General features: G+C 50.3%; 2 protein-coding genes across 2 annotated transcripts; both read right to left on the bottom strand.

The window, feature by feature from the left end:
- Nucleotides 1-2501: 2501 nt before the first annotated feature.
- STEHIDRAFT_159238 (uncharacterized protein) lies at nucleotides 2502-3369 on the bottom strand (the record flags this gene model as incomplete). Its single annotated transcript, XM_007306607.1, has 6 exons — nucleotides 2502-2543; nucleotides 2598-2711; nucleotides 2772-2861; nucleotides 2911-2997; nucleotides 3054-3122; nucleotides 3181-3369. The coding sequence occupies 6 exons, from the start codon at nucleotides 3367-3369 to the stop codon at nucleotides 2502-2504; spliced, it is 591 nt and encodes a 196-aa protein (XP_007306669.1).
- Nucleotides 3370-6399: 3030 nt separating this feature from the next.
- STEHIDRAFT_159237 (uncharacterized protein) lies at nucleotides 6400-7704 on the bottom strand (the record flags this gene model as incomplete). Its single annotated transcript, XM_007306606.1, has 2 exons — nucleotides 6400-7200; nucleotides 7282-7704. 2 exons carry the CDS (start codon nucleotides 7702-7704, stop codon nucleotides 6400-6402), a joined length of 1224 nt encoding a protein of 407 aa, XP_007306668.1.
- Nucleotides 7705-8885: the final 1181 nt, after the last annotated feature.

Genomic DNA, 8885 nt, shown 5'->3' with positions numbered 1-8885 from the left:
GAAAGCGAGGGTATGAGTGCAGCATCATGTTCAGAGTGCATACACCGTGAGCGGGGCCCGCAATGGTGGAGGGCCACAGAGAGTGCCACTCAAGAACGAAGGTGCAAAGCTGTCCAAGGCGCGAGTTCACGTGATTTCTGACTACAGCGGTTTCGGATGACCTTGCGACTCGGGCCCGGATTTTTGCGTCACCCAAAACGGCAATTCGCACTCAATTCCCGAAGAGGCATCCCAGTACGCGACTTTCCTCCTCTCATCTCTCTTGCATATCTCCCATGTATGCCACGCTCTTCCGCACAATGTATCACATAGACAAGCCACAAACATCCAGTCAGACTAAATGATGTATCGAGCGTACGGGTGCAGTGAATATACTGTATTTACAGTAATCTGTAACACATAGAAAGCCGGAGTCGGAAGAGACGAGGGAGACACGGACGCAACACCGACAATGACCCTCACATCCTACCACGATATCCTAAAAACAACGCTCTAAAACATATGTACAGGAGCTCACCATAAACAACCCTTGATGACCCCCAGCTGTCTCTGACCAACTCATTACAGTATCGTCCCCTATCATCCCACTACAACTGCCGTCAGATTCCCGTGGTCGTACGTATCGTACACGGTTCGGTGCATGCACCAGGCGTTATCGTAGATGATTGCCGACCTTGAGAGCTGAGCTTGGGTTTGTTGAGCTACGCATTGACAGAGGTGGAAGGGGCAGCACGCTGTCGGAGAGCACGACATGGAAGACGAGATGAAAGTCGCGTACTGGGACGCGTCAGTTGCCTCTTCCAGAAATTCAGGGGTCAATTGCCGTTTTGGGTGGCGCAAAAACTCCGACGCCGAGTCGCAAAGTCATCCGAAACCGCTGTAATACCGGTCGGCCCTGACCGGCCTGACCATCGTGCTCACCTCATCTACGCTTCTCGACACACGAACTCGTCGGACGCGCCAATGTTATCTTGCCTCTAGGTTTCGCGGTCCTTGTCATGGTCAAGAAATTACCGTGATGGCCTTGCGCTCGTGCGGCAATACACCGGTCCCACAACACGCCTTTCGCTCTCGGACTAACGCTGTTGGAGGACCGTGCGAGGGATTGAAAATGGGAGTCCGCGCTGGGAAAAAGTCTAAGGGCGCAGCGAGATTACTGTATGGTACGTTCCTCTCAGCTGTTTCTTGGCTCTGCTCCCCAATCTCCCAATCATCGCCATCGATATATTTGGTGGCCTTATTTCTCCTTTCTTTTCTCCTCGCTACCCAAATTCATCTATTGCACTGCAGGCGCCGCTCGCGTTCCGGTAAAGTACAAGCTCCTACGGTATTTTCAAACACCCATACGTCTCTATTGAGTTCTAAGTGCCACCACCGGGTAACTCCTGCAGACGCTGCCGAACCAAAGTTAAGATCAAACCCATAAGTTCTGCACGTCAGATCTTCTATGTCTACTCAGAGGTTTCTTTCACTTCCCCTTTCAACATCTGAAGCCTCAGAGTCCCTAGGAGAGTCGGGCCCCGCGCTCGATGGAGTCATGCTCGGGCCCCCTCAAAGTCAGCGGCGAAGGTCCAGCTCTTGGAGTGGTTTGATATTGTAGTGATTCATTGTTGTGAGCTCGGATATCGTCGTTCAAAGTGGGTCCGTCGCCGGTGACATTGATAGCAGGTATGTTCTTCAGACAACTCCCATTTTAGCGTTCCATTCCTGATCTTGACACAAATGTGCAGAAATATTTCACTTGGGGATGACGAAGCCGTGGAAGGCTCCGCACCCAGTCAATCTGGTGAGCTGACGACGTTGATATACGAGGCCGACTCTGGGGGAAGCTGGGCCTTTAGGTAGGGAACTCAAGTGTCGTTACCGTAGTTCTGTTGTATATAGCGTAACTGTTCATGAAACAATGATGGGTTTGGATCCCTGCATGTTTTATGAGCTCACACAGTGTCTGTTGTTTCTGTGCTGTCCGCGAAACAAATCCAAGTTTTCAAACCAGGCCATGAGTTGATTCAGTTTCATGGTTTGACTTGTTTGTTCTGTTTCTCGCCACCGAAACTGCCGAAAACTACCGAAGCCTAGGGAGTAGTTTACTGATGCGTCGGAGTATGCAGCAGTGCAGCCCTCATCCTCTTAAGCAACGGTGCACGATCGCCCTCACTCCAGAGATACAGAGTTCGTTGGATAATTTTCTCGAAGCCTCACAACACTTGACATATATCTAAGCTGTCCGTTTTCTGTGATACTAGGTTACCACTAGGATACCGACGCTCCCGCCTCATTCCGTCATCGAGTCTGCCTTTCTGGGAGAAGGTATGCCTGACCGACCATTGATTCTCTCGTAGAACGTAAAACGGCAGCGATTTATTCAGCGACGCACATCAACGGGAGCCTTTACCATGTACATTCCACTATTTACAGCGATGCACAAAAGCCACAAAAGTCGTCTCCCCATACCAAGCAGGAAAATATGATACAAACCGAAACAAGAGACGTTTTAGACTTCAGAGGAGGGATACCTGGGCTTCTTGACTGTCATCGGAACGCTGTCACATATCAAGTCAATATAAATTCACGATAATTTAGAGAAGAGGATTGACCTGCCTGTAATCCGATGCCCGCTTCAAGCGTGGGCTCCTCCTCACCGGCTCTTTACCCTTTGCACGACGGCGGGAGGAAGACGGCCCTTCTCCGGCATCGGAGGGACCTTCGACCTATCGTCGATGCCACGATCAGCTTCCAAAACCAGACGACATGGGGCCGAATACACTGACGAACTCGGGAGTCGAAACAAGGGACATTGAGCTCATGGGGCCGTCAGGATACTGTATGTTCGCCATGTCCACGTCGGCGGACTCGTTGACCTATCATGAGTCAACACATATCATACATAGAGAACTTAAATGTACTAACCTGCTGGCTCTGATCGTTACCGTCACGCTCCTCGCTGGGAGTCGCATTAATCTGGGCATAGTGTGCCATCAAGGCATCGAATGGGTCCTAAAAATGTTGTTTTTGAACGAAACATCTCAGGAACGAATTAGATGTTTACTCACCCATGCCCCGATGGGCTTTTCAGTCAGTATCAAATCGTGGAGCATACCTTCGACCTTCTGCTCATCAGCCTTGAAAGCGTGGGGTTAGTGGATGTGCAGCCGTCTGTATATAGTGAAGTAAGCGTACCTGTCGTTTGAGTTCAGCCATGAGGGCTGAACAGACGAAGCGACGGAGGGCGGTATACTTTGCGTTGGCGTCGGAGACGCGGAGCTCAGCCTGCTCCAGGACATCGGAGACGACGTTGGCGTCATAGAGTACTTCGTGTAACAGCGCCTGGGACTCTTCTAATTTGGTCAAGAGGGAGTTCGAGTCCATGATGGGTGGATATAGAGGTAGGAAGGCGAATGGGGAGGTAGAAAGACGAATGGGGAGGTAAGAGAGATGGGCCAGTGCGGTTGTTATATACTACTGAAGAAATCGACTTTATTAAATGCTTCTGGGTAACTGTAAATTATTCAAGCCACCGTTGAACGTATCCAAGAATAAATTCCAAAGATGGAGACGTAGCTCGAGATACCCAGTTTGAGTTAGCAAACCTTGTTCAAATCGAGATTCATGAACAAGAGTGAAGGGTCCCTTGGACTTCTAACCAAGCGAAAGGTCGGTGAGCACCTGTTACCAAAAGCTTAATATGAGGTCGAGTTCCTCTAGCAGCAAAGTGGAACAAAGTTCAGATACAAAGAGGGCGACGGCAATCAATATCCCGCGGACCATTTCAGCAGCTCCGAACAGACAGTCGTGGTATCTTCTATTTTATTTTTCCTTTCGAATTCTGACACGATTATCGCGGCCTTAACATAAAGAGCGAGTGCGGCGAACCCAATCGAGCGGCATCTTTGCCTGGCCTCGAGAAACAAAGTTTTGAGAACACTGGCATCGAGATTCTGAGCCTAGGCTAAACCGCAGCGGAGCGCGATGTACGTTAGAGGACGTACATTTGTTTCCGTGCAGCGTGAGCACACGACGATCAACGGCCGGAGTCCTTAAGACGTCGCAATGCGTAAGGCGCAAAGCATCGTGATATCAATGAAACTCATATACATCCAAAGTTGCCAAGTGACAAGGTTTTTGAAACCCCAAACAGGGCCTCTGACTGCTGGAACCGCTCTCGTCTCTACTAAAAGCCGCTGTGCACCAATGGAGCAAAACTTTCGCTTCTACGAACTTCAAACCGTGACATTCGGCAGTATGCGCTCACCATTGCTTCGACGATATAGGTGAGAACTGCGCGGTTACTTCGCGCTGGAAGAAGGTTTTCTTTCCCGCATTGAGAGTCAGGAAGTGACGACGATTCGGAGGGCTTCCATGCCCATATCGGAGCGGCGACTCTTAGGTTGCTTCGTACGATAGGAGCGTTGATGGGTACAAGCGTACTGAGGCTGTACTGGACAAATATCGAGAGCCATCCCTCCGAGAAACTTGTGCGGATTATCAGATGATCCTGGAGAGTATGAGATACAATAGGCATCGAATATAAGAGAACATGCAGACCGACCGAAGGCTGGAATAACGTCCATCAGCGTTGCGAAGAGCCTTTGTCAGGTGTGAATGTGACCGAGGTTCGGGAGCGGCAGGATCTTTTGGAGCGCAAAAATCTCGTCTAGAACACGAGTCTACTGTCCTTGTCCCTATGTTCGGACAATTCCGACAAGAAAAAATCTAGCTGCCGCAATTCGAGTCCTATGGAGGCGAAACTCAGCAGAAGGTATCTGAATGTCCGTGCAAAGTTCTACGAGAAATAATGGGAGGAAGGTAGACGTTTGACGAGGGGGATCAATACTTATTCGGACAGCCGCGCCCGCCAAAGTGTCCGAACTGACCCCTTCCCCGTTCGACATCCCGCTGCCACAACTGCAGCCAAACGACTGCGGATATGGTCTGTAGACCATTTAACGTGATTTATGGGCCTTTGAACTGGGCAAAACAGTGCGGTATCGGGCGAGTCTTCGGACTGTCCGAACATATGGCCACTGATAGTAGCCTGGGAACGCAGGTTGACAGCTCTTCCGGATTTAACTGTAGGATAGGGGTAATTTAGCGCCGCTGTCTCGCCATCCCATCAGCTTGAAACGCTGCTGACAAGAAGCTCACCAACCCAGCTTGGCTTTGTGCGATAGCTGACCGAGTAATCCGTGTTGACCGCAAGTCAGGGTGATCCGGAACGGTAGTCAAGAAGGTTCAAAACAAATCTCGTACTTTGAGTATGACAATATCACCTCACTGGGCCAGTGAAGAAGCCTCGGGTTTCGATTGATACGTCCAGGCCAGAGAAAACGGGGAGCGGATGACGGTGTTCGTCCGCAAAAGTACTCCAGAATACAACTTTGCAAAGTTTTGCGGGTTTGAGCGGGATATGATACGAGAGCAGTGTTTACAACAACTATGACGTCTCACCGCAGTAGCTTCCTCTTCGTTGGATGGACCCGTTTAGGACCGTAGATCCTTCACTAACACCATTTTCCATATCAGTTAGAAAGAGTAGCACGCACCGAAGGAACAAGAAGCAGTGGACACACGGCCAGGGCAGTCCAGGGGAGAGGGTCTTCAAGGCAGGGACCGGCGTGCAGACATGGTCGACGCAGTACAAACCGTTTCAGGCCAAAACAAGCGCTCTAATTAACCTTGATTTGTGGTCTCGATCACTGCCGTGTCCAAGTGACGAGGGTGTGTGGCGAGGGGTTAGCAAGGTGCCACCCAAAGTCCTTACCAGACAGAGGTGCCTACGAGGCAAGACATGGGACGAGCCGGAGGCGAGCTCTGTTTCTTGTATTCCTTAACATTGATCCGATGCGATTGATGATACCGAAAATTGCGGACTAGATATCTAGCCAAACGTAATTTTTTGCGTTCTCAGAGAATCGCCCGACCGCGTGTATCTCTAAGCAACGATTAAGGCCCAAATGCGCGTATTGGACGGCATCCCAATGTATACAGAGGAGGATGTCGCGATAGCGAGAGAAAATATAAAAGTACTGAACACTCACGACACCGGACAAAAGAGAGAATGCCGTTGCGAAGGACGTTCAATATAAGGGAAACATATAAACTGCCGGCAGCTGAGACGACGCACCAAATGCAGCATAAAATCGGCTGCAACAGATGATGCCGAGCACGGATAAGCTCTGTAACAATAAACGTCATAGAAAGCGACGATACAACTAGCAAAACAAATAAGACAATGTCTCATGACGAGCCCAGCCAAAGCGGAAAGAGATAGTAAGTGGCCGACATAGAGGGAAAAGGCATGCAAGTAACAACACCGAACGCTGTGGAAAGAGGTGATGAAGTGTGAGAAAACGAAGTGCTCATCTACGAACCGTCCAGCTTGACGCGAATTATTCAAATCTAATCATATCCGTACTCGTCAGGTGCATATAATGAAGAGTTATCACAGCTGAAATGAACGTCAGAGTCGGATATATACGCGGATGACGAGGCATGATACAACGTGAAGAACTCGTGACTTTGATGCTCCGATGAGGGAGCGAAGATATGCGTGTTCCCTGATGCCTTCGTCGACGGACAAGTCTGGTGGTGCTCAGCGCTCTCATACCGGTTATCGAGAGATATGCTCTCCATCTCGAGTAGAGACATGGGGAGTCCTTGAGCTATGGGGCGTGGAGCGGTGACGGACAAGGTCGAATCGATGAAAGGATAGATGGTATCGAATCGAGAGAAAGAGTCGTCGTGAGAGATGGACTCGCCATGGGGCAAAGAGGATATCGGAGCGTATGGGGGTAGGTGGGCGAACTCATCACCTTCAGCGAGGCTAGGAAGACAAGATGTATGTGTGTTGACGTGGCCAAAAATGTCCGATTCTCCTTCTGAAGAGGTAGTCGAGAAATCCCAGGTCATCGAACCAGGATTTATGGGCGGGCACTCGGAAACGAGGTTGGAGGGTGACGCATGGGCGTCATTGTCGAGCTCCTCATTCTGGACTTGAAGTTCCTTGACAACCGAGAGGTCGGATTCGCGAGATGAAAGACTTTGACTGATGAGCCGAACATCGTCTACTCGAGGGGGCTTTGGAGACGCTACGGATCCCCTGGGGTCGTCGTGATTTTTTGGGGGGGCGAGATCGGAGACGTACTGGCAGGGTAACCCTTTCACGATACAGCGAGAACAAGCTGGACGCGTTCCAGAGCACTAAAGCGTTACGAGAGTGGTGAGAATCAGAGGACGCAAGGTAGGTCCGATTCGTACGAGCAGGAGGAAAGAATGACAGACCTTAGACTTGCGCGCACGGCAGTTCTTGCATGCCTCCGTCGAGCGCAGCTTGCTATGCTGTTCGAGGGAGCAAGGAGTAGGGGACCGCAAGAATACGCAGTCTCCTCCACGACCTGGAAAAGCGCCAGACCGATAATTCTCATACTCGTTGCCCCAGGGGACGTGGTACGGCACCAGGTCCCAAGGATCGTACTCGTATGGTGACTGCGAGACATGAATAGAGCCGGGAGAGCGTGTACATGCCGAACTTGGAGAGGAGCAGTCGGATGCAGGATGGGAGGAGGAAATTGGACCCCATTCCTGTCGTCTCAAATGGCGGACATTGGAATGTGAAAGAAGACCGGGCGTGTTACTTTGGTTTTGACAGTTGGCTACACCGTCGGTAAAGACGACGGGCGTAGCGAGGCTGTCATCGGCGGCCATATCACAGTTGGGCTTGGTGAGTTAAAGCAGTCGCAGGACATGTACATGCAGAAGAAGAACGCAGTGAGTTGATCGCCCAGTGACCAAAGCATCGGGCTCCTACAAAGCTTAAGCTTCAGACGTCCCATCGTAAGAAAGGACCTTGCCTAACCATTCTCACGGTCCCGTATTGGGAGCGGAAAGCTGTGGTTTCGCAATGTAAGTTTGCCTCGCGGCTTTCAACTTTCCTCCAAAAACTGGCTCTACCTACTTAATGACTCGATAGATTCTCGCAGTTTCTATTGTACGAGAGGCGGATAGGACAGATGAAAGTCGTCCTGAAGCATTCGCGTTGCTGACAGCTTATATAGAGCTACTAAGTAACAGCAGCGGGAGGCGGTATCTATACCAGAATGACTGGGAGTGAGTAAACGGAATTGAAGTGGAGGATCAGGAGAAAAGCACCATCATGGCACCGGAATCATAATTCAACGACAATGCGAAATGTTGAGGGTTTCTCATGTGCTGTTCAAAATGATGGACCAGAGCGAAGGCTCGGATTTGCCGAGTTTGGCAAGCCCGAGGTCGCAATTCCACTCGCGTCTACGAAATAAAATAAGCATCGCAGTTGAAACCGCGACATTGCGTATTGATACCTCTGTAGAACGGCACTCGCGCTAGTGCTCTATACGACATACTGCGGCGTGAGCTCAGTGAGGGATACCTAGTACTATCACTCCAGCAGTGTTCGGTCGCAAAACACAGAAAGTCTCGTAGGGCTCTTCCTCCGCCCTCTTACCTCACGAGATTTTGTATACATGCTGGCAAACATGTATGCTTCAACCCTAGGTACTCACATTGACCAAAAGTCGTCTCTGCTCCTGTCCGGATCAATTCCGGTGGTCGCGGATGGGTGTTCGGTCAATTCTCCGCCACACCATTGCGCTTCGTTTTGTTGAGAACACCCAACCTGTACTCCCTCGGAGAATTATGCAGTACCATTAATCCCATAGAGGTATTTAACAGCCAACGGTCAAGAAAAACGAGAAGGAGCTGCTGCTCAGAGAGGTGCAATATGGGCTAAACGGCCTAAAACGGCCTTTTTTATCCTTTAGTATATTCCCCACTCATAGACGAGACATTGGTTTGTGCCCAAAGCGTGTGTACGTCACTTTGATAACCCTGGCTATCATCTCAAGAAG

The sequence above is a fragment of the Stereum hirsutum genome, assembly GCF_000264905.1.
Source record: "Stereum hirsutum FP-91666 SS1 unplaced genomic scaffold STEHIscaffold_11, whole genome shotgun sequence".
Classification (NCBI taxonomy): domain Eukaryota; kingdom Fungi; phylum Basidiomycota; class Agaricomycetes; order Russulales; family Stereaceae; genus Stereum; species Stereum hirsutum.
Note: the sequence above shows the minus strand (reverse complement) of the source record. Positions and strands in the feature narration are given on the sequence as shown.